Source organism: Onychomys torridus, chromosome 6 (genome assembly GCF_903995425.1).
Source record: "Onychomys torridus chromosome 6, mOncTor1.1, whole genome shotgun sequence".
Classification (NCBI taxonomy): Eukaryota; Metazoa; Chordata; class Mammalia; order Rodentia; family Cricetidae; genus Onychomys; species Onychomys torridus.
The window spans coordinates 82,024,074-82,041,668 of NC_050448.1; the positions used below are offsets into that span (position 1 = coordinate 82,024,074).

A 17,595-nucleotide genomic window follows, 5' to 3' on the forward strand; every position below is an offset into this window, starting at 1 on the left:
CTGGAAATACCAGCCCCAGGTGCTCCCATCTCTGCCCAGCCTGCAGTCTGTGATTAGGGGCCCTAATGGCCATAATGCCTCCAATGTGGTGTTTAAGCCAATAAGGCTTCAGAGAAGTTACGGTATGTTTAATAATGGCTTAATGACTCCTTGTGAGACGCAAGGCTTCTGGTTCCTGTTTGGCCTTGATTTACAGCCCAACTCTGGCTGAGGACAGCCAAGAAACCCCCTCTAAGCCTCCAACGGAAGAGGGAGGTGTTCACACCAGGCCTCTTAGATTCCTTTAAAAATTGAGAATTCAAATGAAATACAAATGACGTTTGACTCCCTACCCCTCTCGCTAATCTCCAGGGGCACTAAAAATATAAATGGTTTAACCCAGACCTAAGGAATCTTTAAACTAGGGTCCAAAGGACCTCTGGCATTTCTTCCCAAATCTTAGGTACAGCCAGGGCTGTTCTATTTCAGAAAAGCTAAAACTATACCCTAATCCCAGGTTTCCTTTGGGCTGGGTGGGGAGACTCACCTCACCTCGCTATGTCCAAAATAGCAGGTCTGAAATTGTCCCTTTGCGGTGGGTCCCTGGACACTCTGAAAGGCATTTCATGCTGCTCAGAAGGACAATGACCCTTCTACTTCTTCCATACCTGACTCAACAGCTACCTGGGCAGACCACCGTGAAGTCCTGGGAACCTGTCTGCTCTGGCCTGCCTGGCTTTGGAACTCACCACTAATATATAGAAGGACCTCCACAGTCAGATGAAAACACTAAGTGATGGGTTCAAGACACCCTAGCAAATTAATGATAGTATCCAGGCCCAAGCTTCCCAAGCCCCCACTTAGTTTAGAGCTGTTTCCACTCCAATCACTGATATGCCTGTGCAAAACAAGTGTCTAAGAGAGGTGTGCTTGCTTTTTTCCTCCAGCTACCAGCAAGAAGAGCCAGGAAACCTGTAGCTCAACCACTGTAGGGGGCTCTCCTCTCATGCCCACGAGGTCAGATCAGGCCTCAGAGAGTATGTTGGAGGAGGGCGTCTACCCACACTGCCTCACCTCTCCAGGGACAAGAGCCACTAAGATGGCTATCAGGACTCAGGGTGTAGCTCAGAGCCAAAGACTCACCCGAACTGGTAGACAAAGGGGATTCTGCCCTCCAAAGGAAGCAGCCTTCCTCTTCCTCTCTTCCAACTGCTTGTGATATCGGCTCGGGGTGAATCAGGGGGTTCCTGGGCTCCGAGGGGTTAACCCGCGCGGGGCCGCACGTGACGTGGATAGTTCCAGCATTAAGTCAGAGGCGCGGCCCCCTCTTCTGCCCCCCACCCCCCGCGGCGCGCGCCGCTCCCGGGGGCTCCGCGCCCCCGAGCCCAGGTCCCTCCCCCTTGGCAGGCGCTCACAGGCCGCGCGGGTAGCAGGAGCCCCGGAGCCCCGGCGGCCTGTGCGCCCGGAGCCGGCATGGACCCTGAGCGCTGCGCGCCTTTCGCGGTGGGGCCGGCAGCGGGTCCCTATGCGGCCGCGGGGGACGAGCCTCCAGGCCCCCAGGGGACTCCCGACGCCGCGCCTCACCTGCACCCCGCGCCACCCCGCGGCCCCCGGCTAAGCCGCTTCCCGGCCTGCGGGCCCCTGGAACCGTACCTCCCAGAGCCCGCCAAGCCGCCCGCCAAGTACCTGCAGGACCTCGGGCCAGGCCCGGTGCTCAACGGCGGCCACTTCTACGAGGGCCCCGCGGAAGGTAACCAGTAGCCCGATCCCATGTCGTTCCCTTCCCCCGGTCCCTCCTCGTCTCCCTGAACCCCTCTCCCGCTTTCCTGCTTCCCAACCTTGGGCCCGTCTCGCATTTCCCACGGTTCCCTCGTTTGATCGCTACCGGCCTGGGCAGGCAAGGCCAGTGCGGTGGGGATGGCACAGCCGCCCGTGTCCCCGGCGCGGTGGCCACGGGGGCGGGAGGTCAAAGGAGGCTAGAGTGGTCACGATCTTGGGCCCATTCCGGCCCCGAAGGCGACAGAACCTGAAAGGAGAGATCATGCTCATCTGGAGCCGGGCCTCTGCTGCCACCGACCCAGAAACCGGGACTGGATCGAGGGCCCGGGAGCCTCGCTGGGCCTCGACGCTGGGAGAGAAGCGCTCGGCTTTTGTGTCTGGCGCCCGTTGAGGGCGCAGAGGCTGTGTCTCGACTTTAGTGGCCAAGCTGGACTCAGCGAAGGGCTGCGGCCTGGACTTACCCAGCTCTCCCTGTCGGGCCCAGCCTCTTCAGGAAAGGGTGCCGCCGTGGCCGTTAGACGCTCCGCGAAGTAGCGGTGGCTGATGCACTTCGGTGCCCGGGACCGTTGTCAAGATCGAATAATTATGCTCTTGTTTCTCAGACTAACCCGGCCTCCCCCCCCCTGCACGGGGATGGCTGCCCTCCTTGTAGTTGGCACCCTGGTACCGAATCGCCACCTCTGAGCCGTCGGAAGCGGCCTTGGACACTCCTAAACCCCAAGGCGCCTCCCGCTCCGGAGACAGTGCCCTGTGTGCTAAAACGGGTAGCCCGTGCCATTATCTGAGAATGTGCCTGAATGGCCGGGCCTGGCAAGACTAGTTTGCCGCCCACTATACCCGCTGACCCACGAGAGTCTCCGCGCCCACGCCCACCCACATTTCGCGGCCCAGACTCAGAGCTGGATCTCTGGAGATCCGCCCGTGCGGCAATCGCCTGTGCCTCACCCGCCTCCTCCTCCGGCCTTCGTCCGGTCAGGGTGGTGGGAGTGTGCAGGGAAGGCCCGGGAGGTGTGTTGGGGTCACCGGAGGAAATGAGCAAGTCCGCGGAGCTTCGCATCTAATGCCCTTTGAAAGAGGCTCTCCTGATAAAAACCACAGTTGGGACTTAATGAGAAGCAGTTGGCCTGGCTCCTCTGATCCCTGCCAGACGGCGGCGGCGGCGGCATCCGCGCAGTGGCCAGAGCACCGCCAGGGACAGGTACCCGCTTGGGTCGGTATCGCACCCGGCAGCACCCACCCCACAGTCCAGCATCCCGGCCGCTGCACAGCATCCTGCACCTACGGTTCGGGTTCTTGGACAGCCAAGGGGTTGGGCGCCTGTCGAAAAGCATCGGGCAGCGAGTCTGTTCTCGCAACGAAATGTGGCGAAAGAAAGAAAGAAAAGTAAAAGAAAGTTTAAAAAGAAAAGGAAAGAAAGAAAGCAACAACCCAAAGGGAGATGAGGAAGTTGAACAAAATAACGGATTAGAGGTTGAAGAACAAAGGTAACAGGGGAAGTCAATCGGTGTGGCGGACGGAAGAACGAAAGGGAGTGAATGGACGAACGAAAAGAGCAAACAGCAGATCGAACGAAGCGGGTAAATGAGGAAGAAAGAGAGAGAGAGAGAGAACGGAACAAACGAAAGAAGAGGGTACTTCCTAAAGGGATAGCGCACACCAAATAGGAACAAATGAGATAGGAAAATTAATGATGTGGGTTGTGCCAGGGACGGGCCAAAGGCAAAGGAGGCGCAGCCGAGCGAGCTCGAGCCTGGGCTGGGATCCTGGCCACTGCTCCCTCTCGACTGAAACTCCTCAGTTCTGGTCTTGGTTGTACGTGGATCCTTAGTAAAGGTGACCCCCAACCCCCCCCCCCCACACACACACACCAATGTCCCAAACTTTAAACTATCGGTCTCAGAGGAGCATTGGCTAGTCTTTGCTGAGACCTGGTTGTTTCGCTCCAAGCCTGACTCACATCTCTTCTCCCTCAACCCGGAGGGGTGTCTGCATCCGGGCTGCCTCTGGCCGCACTTTGCAGAAAGCGCTTTGCCCTTCTCCGGACCCGGGCCTCTTTTCATCCTTTCCAGCCACCCATGCACTCTCCTCGGGTAGTACCTGTGTGTGCAGGGATGGTTCCTTCAGGCTTCTCCAGGGCTGCCAGTTTGTCCCTAATCATGGCTCTCTGACCAGGGAACGAATCCTCTGGAAACGATTCCTGTTGGAGTTCTACCCACCTGCTTCAGTTGAGGTCCACAGCCCTAAGCCCCGGCCGATGGGGAGAATTTAAGTCCTTGACTAAGAAACTGCGGAGTACACTACCATCTCGCTGGGGTCCCGGAGCTTGGCGCTTAGCTTATTATGGTCAGAGCTGAGGAAGCCCAGGCTTCAGAGACTACTCTGACTCATTTAGAGACCCCAGCAGGATGACAGAAAACAAGGAGCTCACCTTAGAGCAAGGCGGCTGTGAATGCTGAAAGCCAGGTGGCTGATTCTGTGACAACAGTGGATGCCACAATTTGGACTTTGGAGCAGCCAGGATTGGTGCTGCTCACCAACCAAGCTTGCGGTGGCGTGAGACAGCATGTGGTAGGGCTGTGGTGCGCTTCTCCCTGGTCAGGGATGCACAGGTTTGAAGGCCAGGTCAGAGATAAAGAATCCTGACCCCCGTTGGTTCGTTAAAGGTCCGGGTCCTCACACCTGCCTTTCACTCAGAGAGCTGTTGCATTCCTGCGGGTGTACAGGCTCAGGACACTCCTTACACTTTGCTTCAGGCTCCCAGTGACCAACAACCAACTTGAGTACTCTCTCTGGACCACCCCCAGTGTGCTGTAGTAACTGATAATAGTTCAAACCTCAAATGGGCCCTCCTTAACAGAACGACCTTCCCCTGGAGAGCTTAAACTGCCGGTGTCCACTCCTGGACACCCTTCCTGTTACTCTCCCTTTTCCCCATTTCCGTCTCTGCTCTCCTTAGGCTTGACTACTCAGGAAGCTGCTTGGGGATCTCTGAAAAGTGGCTCTGGCCCTGGAGTCCTCCGGCTAGATCAGGAAGGTTTTAGGGAAACAGTTGTGGAGAGGGGAAGCAGTTGTCTGTCACTTGGAGAGGACTGTGGAGAACAGGCATGAGAGAGGAGCAGAGGTCAGCAGGCTTAGCCTCTGTTGGAGGGGATAGCTGCTCTGCTGTGTTTTGATCTCTTGACTTTACAAGCTTATGGGCTCAAGATCACCAACGCAAGTGACTGGGCCCTAGATCGGAGTATTTCTTGTGAGCTGGCTCTTATGGGAACAGACACTGGGGGTAAGGAAGCAGAAGACGTTGGGAGCTCTGTGTAGTGAAGTCAGTACTTCCAAGCTCCTGCCCTGGGCTCCTCTCACTCATTTTCTGCCTGAAGTCCACCCTCACTCACCTCCCTGAGAACCCAAGACCCCAAGGCTCTTCCCTGCCAGGCCATTTTGAGGGCCTGATATCTCCAGGGTGACCCATTCCAAGATCCTGACTCCCTCTGACAATTTCTTATGATTTAGGTTGACTTCTTTGAGTCCTCCTTCCTAGCCAAATGTGACGAGGGGGTGCAGAATGTAAGCCAGGACTGCAGTACAATTCCACCCTGTGCTGCCTGTGGGTCAAGAAGGAGACTGTTGCTACTCGCTGGTGCTGCCAGAGGCCAGGCCTTGTGTGACTGTCCTAGGTCCTCAGGACACACATGGGAAGCTTATCTCACAGCCTAGGTGGTCCTGAGGGAGTCCTCGACCACTTTGCAGCTGCAAAGGATTTAACCCAAATTGCCTTCCAGATAGGGACTCAGATAGTCTGACTCAGTGTACCCCTCTTCACACACATTCATAGCTATGATCTTGACATTAAGTCCCCAGGAAGAAAACTGCTTCATGGTGCCAGCTAGCTAGGCCTCCTGAGGGCCAGGCCCCCATTGGAGATGGGCCTGGGGCCAAAGAAGGAGCCCTCTGAGTCAGCAGGGCCTCTTTGTGGCATCCTCTTTGTCATGGCTTCCATCCCAGCAGACCGTTGAGGAGAAACTTTGTGGGGACACTGCTGGGGGTCTTTTCCAGAGGGGAAGGGTGGGGTTTGACTGTGGGGACCTATTTTTCACCATGCCAGGTCAGTCATATGGGGTTCCTGAGCGAGAGCATATCAGTGAGGCTGCTGGGAACTGTTCCCTCACTGCCTGTTACTGGAGGTGACAAGGAAGCACTCAGAAACCCCTGACGTGAGAGAGGGGCAGAAGTTGTTGAGGGTAATGGGAAAGGGAGTTGTGCTACTGGCCCCTCAGAACTCCTCCAAAGCACAGCCTGTCTGGCCTCCACCTTTCTTAAGCTGGAGCTTAAGTTCTTGCCCTGACATCACAACTTAGGGATGAATGAAGGCAGGTAATCCCCATGGAATCATCATTGTCCCAGCTTGTTCTTCATACCCCAGAGTTGGGAAAATTAATATTAATGTGAGACTTGGGCTTCAAAGAATGGGGCACAGGGAAGCCAGCCAGAGGTGGTCTATGCTCTGGTAGCAGAGGCATGAGCCTGAGGGCCTGGGAACCAAGGCCGGCACAGCAAGAACAAGAGAGCACTCTAGAAGGGCTGGGAGATGTCAACCACCCCATCCTTAACCCCTGCCCCCACTCTTGGCCCTGCTGGGGTGGCAGTCCCTGCTGTGGCGCCAATCCTGGCACCTCCACACCCTGTGGGAGACACCACCACAGAGCACTTCCCCGAAATGAACCCCCCTCTGGCCCCAGAAGATCTGCCCAGACCACAGAGCACATGGTTCCCTAGGGCCCCCTCCCCAGCTGGAGGCTCAGCAGTCAGGCCTCTGAATGCCAGGCTCCCAGGGAGGGTGGCTGCCAGGAGGAAGAGAAGGGGAAGGAGGAGGAGGAGGAGGAGGAGGAGGAGGAGGAGGAGGAGGAGACTAAAGCTTCAGTGCTCCTTCCCTCCCTCTATTCCACCCACAAAACCCCCTGTTAGGTTTCCATCCTCCTTCTTGTGTTTTCCATTGCAGCTGAGGAGAAGGCCTCCAAAGCCGCCAGCTTCCCCCAGCTGCCGGTGGATTGCCGAGGGGGCCCCAGAGACGGGCCCTCTAATGTACAAGGTTCCCCAGGACCCTGTCTGGCCAGCCTGCGTGTCCCTCTTTCTCCCGGACTTCCTGACTCCATGGAGTTGGCCAAGAGCAAGAGCAAGAAGCGCCGTAACCGCACAACCTTCAGCACATTCCAGCTGGAAGAACTGGAGAAAGTCTTTCAGAAAACCCACTACCCTGATGTGTATGCCCGGGAGCAGCTGGCTTTACGCACGGACCTGACTGAGGCCCGGGTACAGGTGAGGCCATAGTGGGCATCAGACTCTCTGGCTGTCACAGCCACTCAGGCCATGGACCAGACCAAGGAGGAAGAGCTAGGAAAGGTGGGCACTAGTGTCTCACAGAGTCACCTTGGCCAGGTCCTCCTGGAGGCTGGCCTCCAGAGCTCACCCTTCATGCTCAGCTCTACTGTGGCTACAGACTCTTCTCTGTTTCTAATGAAATACATCATTGGGTCAGGGCTTAGGCGTAGATTTGCAGATGGTCTCTTGGAGTCCAAATATCTATATGGGAGTCCTCTATTATTTACTAGCTAGCCAGATGATTTGGTGTTTCTGTTGCCCACTTTTAGAAAAGGAATTGCCAGCAGCAAGCCAGAGAATCTTTGAGGGTCACCGGCTGGGCAGCATTTTAGAAGAAGTGAGTGCTGAGCATGCATCAGTGCTGCTTCTGAGGTGGCTGGCAAGAGCGGGAAGGTCACTGAAGGCTGTGTCAGACTCATCATGAGCCAACAACCAGCTTCTAGTTAGGAAGACTTGACCAGGAACCCTTCCCTACTCCAACAGGCTCTTCTGTACAGAAACTAACCTTCGGGGCCTTTGGCTATGACCACTGCCTCCCATAGTGGGGAACCCAGCCAGTAGGGAAGCAGGAGAGAGGATGCTGGGAGAGGGAGAAGGAAAGCTGTGCCCAAACGGGTTGGAAGTGATGGAGAACATGGAAGTGACTAGCAGGACTGAGATGGGAAGGGCCTTCATTAAGAATCTGGCTTAGGCCAGGCGGTGGTAGCACACGCCTTTAATCCCAGCACTCGGGAGGCAGAGCCAGGCGGATCTCTGTGAGTTCGAAGCCAGCCTGGGCTACCAAGTGAGTTCCAGGAAAGGTGCAAAGCTACACAGGGAAACCCTGTCTTGGGGGAAAAAAAAGAGTCTGGCTTAAGAGGAAGACTGGTCACTTGTGGCCTTGCTTTGATCCGTGCTTTGGTTAGAACAAGCTTCCCAGTGGAGGAGAAGGAGGCCCTGGAAGGGGTGTTTGGGGTTCTAGAGAAAGGTGAGGTCACTACCCTGGCAGAGGAATCTACCTCTCCTACCATGAGGGAAGAGAAGTGAAACCCTTGTTTATCACTGCCAGGACAGGGCCCTTCCAGAGACTTGAGAAGATGCTAAGGTGGGGGCCAGCTCTAAGAGACTGAGGGGCCCCACAGGCTGCTCTACCAAAGCCAGCACCATCGGTCAAAAGCAGGCCTGACAACCAGATCCAAAACCAGAGAGGGGCTAAAGCGGTTTCCTCTCCTCTGCTGTGTCCCCATGCTTTCCTGTCCCATCTAGGTGGCAGCTAAAATTGTCTTATCTGACTGTCCGCCAAGGTCTCCACACTATGAGAACAACCCAGACTTTATAAGTAAGGAAGTCCAGAACAGGGAGGCTCTGGAATGCTGTATTGGGGTGGTATCTGAATTGCTTCTCCCTGTGGAAATGCATAGTGTGTGTGTGTGGGGGGGGGGCATTTCCCTCATTCCTCTCCTAGACCCTCTCCCTCTTCTTCCTCCTCCTTTTCTTTTTCTTTTAACTTTTGGAGGAGGGGTGCTTATGAAACAGGGTCTCATTCTTTCTAGAACATAGGCTGTCCCTGGATTCATTTAACAGCCCAGGAGGGCCTCAAACTAAAGATCCTCCTGAGTGCTGGCAATAACACGCGCTATGGGCATGCGCCCCCAGGCCTAGCTCCTAGTCCTTTTCGACCCTGGAGGAATACAAGAGTAGTCATGGGACTGTCCAGAAGCCTCCTCAACCACCAAGGCCCTGGAGAAAAGGGAAGTTCTTCTCTGGCAGGACCATGATACTCACCATAAACCCCACCCCATGAAGAGGGCTAATTAAGAACACACATGTGACAATGGAGAGGCGAAGTCCCAAGCCCAGGCAGAGGTCCACAGTGGAGAGGCTCCAGGGGAAGTGGGTGGTGACAGGAAAGTAATTCCCAATAAATAGGAGGGCGAGGAGAGAGAAGGGCATTCACGGTGGACACTCCTTATATGGCCAGGCCTACCCTGGAATCCCAACAACCTGGAAGCTAGGAGAATAGGGGATGCGCAGTTATCAAGGTACTGGCCTATGTGAGTAGAGGTGACCATGGAAAAAGGCATATATGAGGGCTAGGGATGCCCTCATCCCAAACAGGGTAGTGGGGTTTTACACACATATACACACATACACAGCTTTTTTTCTATTTTTATTTCTAGATGCATCCCTAGAAAACAGTGATGGTTTGTGTGTGGTTCATTTTGGCTTTGGTTTGGGGTTCAGATTTTGGCAGGGCTTCGAGTATGTTAGACTGGCTTCAAACTCAGTATGTGAAGCTGGCCTTGAACACCTAATCCTGTAGTCTCCACTTCCAAGTTCTGGAATTCCAGGCATGTGTGTATCATTACACCCACCTTGGTTTGGTTCCAATATTACCAACATCTATTCCATAGCAGACACGACATTAAATGAAAGAAGTCAAACTATCTATACCAATACAAATAAATGAAATAGGATCGGGTATATGCCATATTAATCACATGTATGCTCAGATAAGTATAAGACACAGGACCCCTCACCTGCAAAGAACTCATAAATAATCGAGAGGTAGACTCCCAAAGAGAGCAGGGGCACAGAATGTGACGAGTACACTGAGAAAGGTCAGGACATTCTAGAAGAACCCAGCCTGGATGATATGTTGAAGAGACAGATAGTCCAGGACAGGGAAACTTACTCACAGGTGGGAAGGAACCACAGCAGGTATCTTAAAAGAGAGGTGGTGGGAGCTTGGGAGGCATCTAGGAAGAGCCAAGTGCTGTTGCCTGCCAGGACCTAAGACTGTGGAGAGAGTAGAGACCTAAGGAGCCTTGCTTAGGAAATGGACTCCAGGTCAGGGTTTCCAAGGAGCCACTGAGGGATTAAACAGGACCATGACCTGAACAGGAATGCCTTAACTGAATAGAAATGCCTTGATTCATTGGATGTTACAAGGTAGATCAACCAGACGAATGCCCACACATTGGCACACCTAGGAGGTATCCTGAGCCCATAAGCCCCCTTCCCCTCTAACCCTGTGACAAGACCTAGCCAGGCTGGACATGAAGAGAGTGACTCAGCCTAGGGAATGCTGGGGGCCCTGGGGGCCAGTAGTACTGTTCTCGAATGGGGCCTGTCCCAGGCTCCACTGGCCCTGGGAACAGTGAGGATTTCTAAGCTCCTACCACTTGGGATTTTCTGGCTTGGCTCTAGATCCCAGGAAAGGACTCAGTGATTACCCTCACCCATTAGGCTCCAGTCTTCAGGGCTGCTCTGGCATCCCTTAACCCTCCCCAATGGTCCCCAGGTCTGGTTCCAGAACCGCAGAGCCAAGTGGCGGAAGCGTGAGCGTTATGGGAAGATGCAGGAGGGGCGGAACCCTTTCACTACGGCCTATGACATCTCTGTGCTGCCCCGAACTGACAGCCATCCTCAGGTGAGACCTTTAGTCCCTCCCTTCCGTGAGGCCTGTCCTTGACCTGTGGGGTTGCCAGTGAGAACATGTGCTCTGGGGGAGGGGGAGCTGCAGCATCTGGGTGCTGCGTAATGTGGGCAAATCACTTCTTCCTCTGCAGAGCAGGGCTATTGCCTACTCTGATACATACAGAACATGGAAGAATTAAGGAAGAAAGTATAGTTCTGAGAAGCCATGGTGGGGACATCCTGGATGCCAGTATGGGAAGTAGGGGGGATGACCCTGGGCCTAGTGGAGACTTCTAGAAAGCTTCGGAGGCTTCCAGGAGAGAGCCACCAGGGTAAGGCACGCAGCTTCTGGGTCAAGCAGCTCATAACCCTCCTTTTTCCTTCTCTTTTCAGCTGCAGAACTCCCTGTGGCCCAGTCCAGGGTCTGGGAGCCCAGGGGGGCCCTGCCTCATGTCTCCAGATGGCATCCCCTCTCCATGCATGTCTCCGTACTCCCATTCCCATGGAAATGTGGCTGGCTTCATGGGAGTGCCAGCCTCCCCTGCAGCCCACCCTGGCATCTATTCCATCCATGGCTTTCCTCCTGCCCTGGGAGGGCACAGCTTTGAGCCTTCTCCGGATGGTGACTACAAGTCTCCAAGCCTCGTCTCGCTCAGAGTGAAGCCCAAAGAGCCCCCCAGCCTGCTGAACTGGACCACGTGATGGGTTACCTGGACACAGACTGAGCTGCCTGCTCCTCATCCAGCTCTACCTGGACACCAGACAGCAAACCCTTTTGCCTCCGTATCCCGGGTGGTTTCAGAAGCTTGGCAGAAGAGCTGGGACCCTTAGCCTCCTTCAGGGAACAGGCTACAGGAACTTATCTCTTAAGATAAGGTGGGGCTGCCTAGGAGAAAGAGACTTCAAAGCAGGCAGAATGACTCTTAGTTATAAACTGGGTCCCTTCATTCAAATTGGGCTAGAGAAAAGGTGACAGACGATGTCCTGTTTCCTCAGGACGGTTTCTAACTCCTGGGATCCAGCCCAGGAAGATGGGAGGAGGATGCTGATTGAGCAGGAAGTAGCTCTCTGTGGCACTTAGGGCTGGCCTCGCTTCTGCCTTTCTACCACCAGGGGGCGTTCGCTCAGCGCCCAGAGTTGACACGTGCCCACAAGGCTAAATCGGCTTAGTAAAAGGTGGGAGTCCCCTCTGCTCCAAGCATCCCTCACTTCTTTCTGCCCTGTGCCCAGTCTGCCAACATACTGTGGAGTCATTTTCTCCAAGTGGGGGAAGAAATCTCACCAAACATTAAATTTCAAGGGATCAGGGCCAGGGCTATGCCATAGAAACCATATTGGATGTTGATCAAAATAAAACAGATTTTTCCAATCCTTGAGCCCCTGAGACCCGGATCCCTATTTTTGTAAAGATGCTTTTGTTTTGTAGTAATAAACACAGAGGTGTTTTTCAGTCTAGGTGGCTGTCTCTCCCCGGCGTGTGGTCCTTGGTTGCTTTGGGGTTAACCGGTATCTTTGATCTAGGCTGGACCAAGCTCTCCTGTGGGACAAGAATCCAGGGGGCTCTAATAAAAGGTGCAGGGTCAGTGGCAGAACCCTCAAGGTCAATGTATGCCATGTCTGGCTCTGTTATCTGCAGAAGCTAGGTGACTTTGGCAGGACCCATGAGGCTCTAATGTGACAGGGCTTTTTGGCAGGGAAATTTGGAGGTGGGAACAGGAGTAAGAAGTTGAGGAAAGCTTGTGGTTGAACTGACCACGGAGAGAATGGAAGGACAGGGATCTTATGGAGGTTTTGAGTGCCTGTGGGCCGGGACCCCAAGTGCTGGGGGTGGGGCAGCTGTCTTCTCCCAGATGCCCCAGAGAGCATGTCTGAGCTGTGGGGCAGAGACAAAAGCCAGAACTCTTTCTTGTGGTTTTAGAGTATTACCCATTCTATCCCTCATCCCCTGCCTTATCTTTGGAGCCTGGAAGGCAGGAAAAAAGCAGGCCTGGCCCTCCCACCCTCCCAGTAAACACAACCACATTGCTCAGAAGAATTCCACTCAGCTCAGCTCAGCCATCCCCCACCCCATGCCTCATCTTTTAGGCACAGAAAAAGCCAAGCACACAAAGACACATCAATGCTGTGCTTATTTCCAGGGAGGGAACAAGTCTTCCATCAGATTGAATTTCCTAGCCAAGACAGTTACCATGAGGTGGCCATGCATCCCCATAGCAGTGAGTATCTTCCTTCTCTCTTCCTTTCCCAGAGAAAGCTTCTGGTAACTTCCTTCTTCCAACACTGGCAGAGAGAGAGGGCTATCCAGAGCTACCACTCATGGATGAGCCTCCTAGACTTTTACCTGCCGGTCAGTCAGAGGATCGGGGCTCAAGTCCCCATTTCTGATTCCAGGGTACATACCACTTCACTAGAAATGTCTTCATCCAAGGGATGGTCAGTGACATTTTGGCCCTTAGGCCCTACAAAAACCAGAGAGCTGTTTTTGTTAGCTGGTTCTCTTGCTGAGACAAAAATCCCAACAAAAGCAAGTTAAGGAAGGAAGGACCTACTCTGGCTCACAGCACAGGTTTGTTATTGTTGTTGTTTTGTTTCAGAGACAGAGGTCTCTCTGTGTAGCCCTGGCTGTCTCAGAACTCGCTCTATAGACCAGTCTGGGCTTAAACCCAGATCTGCCTAGTCTGCTGGAATTAAAGGTGTGTACCACCACTGCCCGGCTACGGCACAGTTTACACTCTGCTGGAAGGAAGCATGGCAGCGGGAGTGTGAGGCAGCTAGTCACATTGTGCTCACAGTCAGGAAGCACGGAGGAGTGCTGCTGCTCAGCTCACTTTCCTTGTTGCAGTCTGGGGCCACAGTCTGTGGGGTGGTATTGACCAGAGATACAGGAAGATGTTGAAGCCCTACCCCATGCCGGGCATTGTGCTATGCCAGAGACAGCAAATGGTCAAGAAACACACACTTCTTTTCTCCTCGTTTAGAAAGTTTAGAAAGAAAGATGGAAGGAGAGAAGTAGACTCTGTGAAGTTCAAGCAAAAGGAGCTGAACTACAGACCACGGGACCAGACAGAAGAAAATAACATTGCATCCAAGATCAAGTCAGCAAGAGTGGTAGACTCTAGAGGCCACGGGCAATACTTCGAGGGACTGTGGGGAGGGCACAGGGAGGCCGGATGCTGGCTACTGGCTCCCATCCAGGTGCATCTGCCCACAGCTCATATTTTTCTGTCCAGTGACAACTAAATGAAGAGAAAGCTAACTTTACAACCGCCCACTTCACACATAATGAATACGAATGGGCACCCCGGAGCCTGTCTCATGGGATTATCTGTGAGCTGACAGGTCCTCCCACTGACTGGGTCATCCCAGCCAGCCTGTCCCCTGGCTGGGGCACAGACAGCCCCTCACCTGCTTCCCATTAGCCATACACCCCTCCTCCTCCATGCCTTTAAGACACAGCCCCCAGGCCTCCAGATACTCTGCCTCCAAGCTCACTCTAGAGGTGATCCAAGACTCCCAGCTAGAGCCTATGGTTTACCAAGGTCAGGCTGGGTTTCTACTCACTCCTGGCTGGGGAAAAGGGAGTGGTTCTACCCAGAATCCCAACTTCAGGAGAGTTCTTGTACTGTCTTTGCTGAGGCTCTTCTAGGTCCCACTGAGAACCAAGCACAGATTCAAGCTTATGCTAGTTGTGGTGGTGTACACCAGGAGGCTATGCCAAAGAAACAAAGTAGGAGGGTCACGGATTCCATCTTTAAATCTCAGTTGTGCTGAGTGCATTGACTCCACAGAAGAACTGCAGGGCCCTAGCCAAGATGACACATTAGTCCAGGTCCAAGGTCATGGGTGGAGCAAATACCACTACACCCAGACTTCTACCTCAGTCAGCAGTAGAGACTGTTTCCCATCAGAGGTATTTAGTTGTCCTTCCTCAGGCATGGATACATCAATCTGAATTACCAACCCAAAGTGCAGACTCTCTGCAGCCCCAGACAGGAACAGAACCAGCCTAACAGGACCTGAGTAGACATTTTCCTGACCCAGCTGAGGAAGCATATAACTTACCCTCACCCCAGCCTCCTTGGCTCCCTTCCCACTTCATTACTGTAGGGCTCCCCAGCCCAGTCTCTTGTCCAAGAGGAAGGCATGGACCCGGGCTCTCGAGCCCATGGTGGGACCTTTGGATGGAAGGGCAGACTGGTTACCCTCTTCACCTGGACCTTCCCTTATCCTAGCACAGCACCTGGCCCAGAGCAGAAGATGGGAGGAAGTTTTGTCCTTAAAGGACTTGTTTTCTAGGACATACAGGAAGTATATGCAAATCCACAGGTCAGAATTAGAAGGGTATCAGCAATGCCAATGCTTACCTATTTATAGTTGTCCCTTGTCAGCCAGGTATATGGGACTCCATTACCTGTTACCCTATTCAGTCTTTACAACAGCTGCTATCACTAAGGCAAACATTACAGATAATGAGGCTTGGAGCCCCATTAGCTCAAGGATATTCAGTGAGTAAAGGTCAAGGCGTGGATTAAAGACAGGGCCAGGTGGGTGTGGCAGCACCCACTTTTCATCCAGTACTTCGGAGGCAGAGTCAAACTATGAAGTTAGTTCCAGGCCACCAGGACTACAGAGTGAGACCCTCCACACAGTGAGACCCGTAGCTCAGAAGGGGAAAAAGCCAGGGCTGTCTGACTCCCAAGGGAGCAAACCCCTTTTTAGAGCACCGGTCTAAAGCTAACTGTGCCAAGTGCCAAATGATGATAGCCGCTACTGTGCCATTAAGTTATCAGTTCATTACAGAGCCGACAGGAAGACAGCCTCCAGAGAGATAAACCCAACAAAGTACAGCAGGGGCGCTAGCATAGGAGTCCTCTGAGACAAGGAAAGAAATAAACTGAGGCTCGAGGCTAGACCAAATTGCACAGACCTGTAATTCCAATTATTTGGAAGGCTGAGGCAGGGGGATTACAAGATCAAAGCCTGCCTGAGTTGCAAGTCAGTTCAAGGCCAGACTGTGTAGACTGTGTACACTTATCGAGACCTTGCCTTAAAATAAAAAGTAGAGAGTGCTGCGGATGTATCTCAGTGGCAGAGTGCTTACCTAGCATGTATAAGGCCCTGGATTCAACCCCTAATGTGTCAAACCAAACCAAACCAAAACACAGCAGTAACCCAAGTCACTGTGAGGGTATATCAGGGTTAGCCAATAGCTAAAACAAGGCTAAGCCTGGGTGGCCCAGCTAAGGCCTAAAGCAAGGGACGTTTGCCATGAATCTTCTGTGCTAGGGGACCTAGTCAGAGCCAATACCAAGTAAGTATGGTAAACAAATGAACAACTGAGCAGTGGCAGCCAGTGCCAAGGGATGGCAATGATTAAGAGGGTGGGGGTGGGGAGTACATGGAAACTGCAGAGACTGTGTTTGAATCCTGGCTCTCTCCCTTACTTTTGGATGCCCTTGGGCAAGTTCTTCACCCCTTCTGTGCCAGTTTGCACATCTTCAAAACTGGGCTTTCGGCAGCATTTACCTTTCATGGTGCATTAGCTACTTTTCTTGTTGCTATGGCAACAACATATCTGGCAAAGACGACTTAAAGAAGGGTTTATTTTGGTTCATAGTTTCAAGGGACACAGGTATCATGGAGGAGGCGCAGTGAAAGGAGTGTAAGTGGCTGGTCACACGTTGTCTGTTCACAGTCAGAAAAACAGAGGGACGAATGTGGTTGCTCAGTCCACTTTCTCCCTCTTCTTTATTCGACTATGTGATGGTGGCACCCACATCTAGGATAAGTCTTCCCTCCTCAGCTAAACCTCTCCAGAAATGTCCCATAGACACACCCTAAAGTGCATTTCTTAGGTGATTTAAAACCCAGCCAGGTTGACAGTGAGGAGCAACCATCAACAGGGCTATTACAACAGATGTTCTGTGAATCACTACTGTGTAGAAAATGTGACTAAGAGACACTTCACAGTGCATCCGGTCCCTGTTTAGCCTCCAGTAAGTGAACCTTTGAGATGATACAAGCCTTGGGGTAATCCATCCCTTGGTACATTAAGGAACACTGGACCCTCCTGTGTAACTCAGCCATTTTCAGAGTGCCTTCATGTCCATCTCGTCACCCAGATGAGATGATAGCCAGAAACTGGGTTGTCTCCAAGCTGTTTACATACAAGGACCTGGGTTCTAAGGGCCAACATGCCAGTAACACACCACAGTTGTGAGGAAGCTGCTTTGCTCCCTTCCTTGGGGCCCGGCCTGAATCTAAAGATGAAGGGATTCACGAGCCCAGGTTCAATGGCCTCATGTGTTTTTCTGTAAGGCAGAAAGAGTCTGGGGAAGTCTACAAAGAGAAGCAGGGCTGGTCAATGCCTCAGGCTAAGCAATTTCAGAGACCTAGATGCATGTTGGAGTAAGAATGTAAAAACCCACCTTCCCAGACCAAAATCTCAGCATCTGTACTTCCTCTAAGTTCCAGCAAGCAGCAGCAGATACACCAGGCACACAAGAATGACAGGACTTCTTTGTCCTGTGCAGGTTACTTTAGGGGAAAAGAGCCAGTCATAGGGACTTTCCATCCCATAAAGCTACGTGACTTTGAGTCCTGACCTTTCCACCTGACTATTACCATGCTGCCACATTAAAGCAGAGCCTGAGGCCCAGCAGGCATTGAATCTAAACACCAACGAGACAGACTTGCCCTGGAATATTTCCTTTATCAGTCAAGACTCTCCCATTAGAGATTTAAGATCTCTTGCATGTTGCCTACAGGGAGCTTCTAGGAATTATGAAAAAGCAGCTTGTCACTAAAGTCATGAGGAGGATGAATCTGAAGGAAAAGAAGGTTGAGGCAGACATGATCAGGTACCTGAGGACTCAAACTGACACATTTCCCTTGTTTCTCCCTTAGCTACCTATAGGAGCCACAGGCTCTCTCCACCACTCTCCCACCGTGAAACTGATTGCTGAGAGCACACAACTTTCCTCTTTGTCCCAAACACCTCCGTTCCAATGAAGACCCAATCAGCTAACCCTTTAACCTAGCACTAACAGGCTTGACTGAGGACAG

General features: G+C 52.9%; 1 protein-coding gene across 1 annotated transcript; it reads left to right on the forward strand.

Annotated features, from left to right (window-relative positions):
- The first annotated feature begins 1,307 nt into the window (after positions 1-1,307).
- Positions 1,308-11,983, forward strand: Alx3 (ALX homeobox 3). The gene is made up of 4 exons (XM_036191444.1): positions 1,308-1,729; positions 6,752-7,068; positions 10,415-10,543; positions 10,924-11,983. Exons 1-4 carry the CDS (start codon positions 1,453-1,455, stop codon positions 11,230-11,232), a joined length of 1,032 nt encoding a protein of 343 aa, XP_036047337.1. The 5' UTR covers positions 1,308-1,452; the 3' UTR covers positions 11,233-11,983.
- The last annotated feature ends 5,612 nt before the right edge of the window (positions 11,984-17,595 follow it).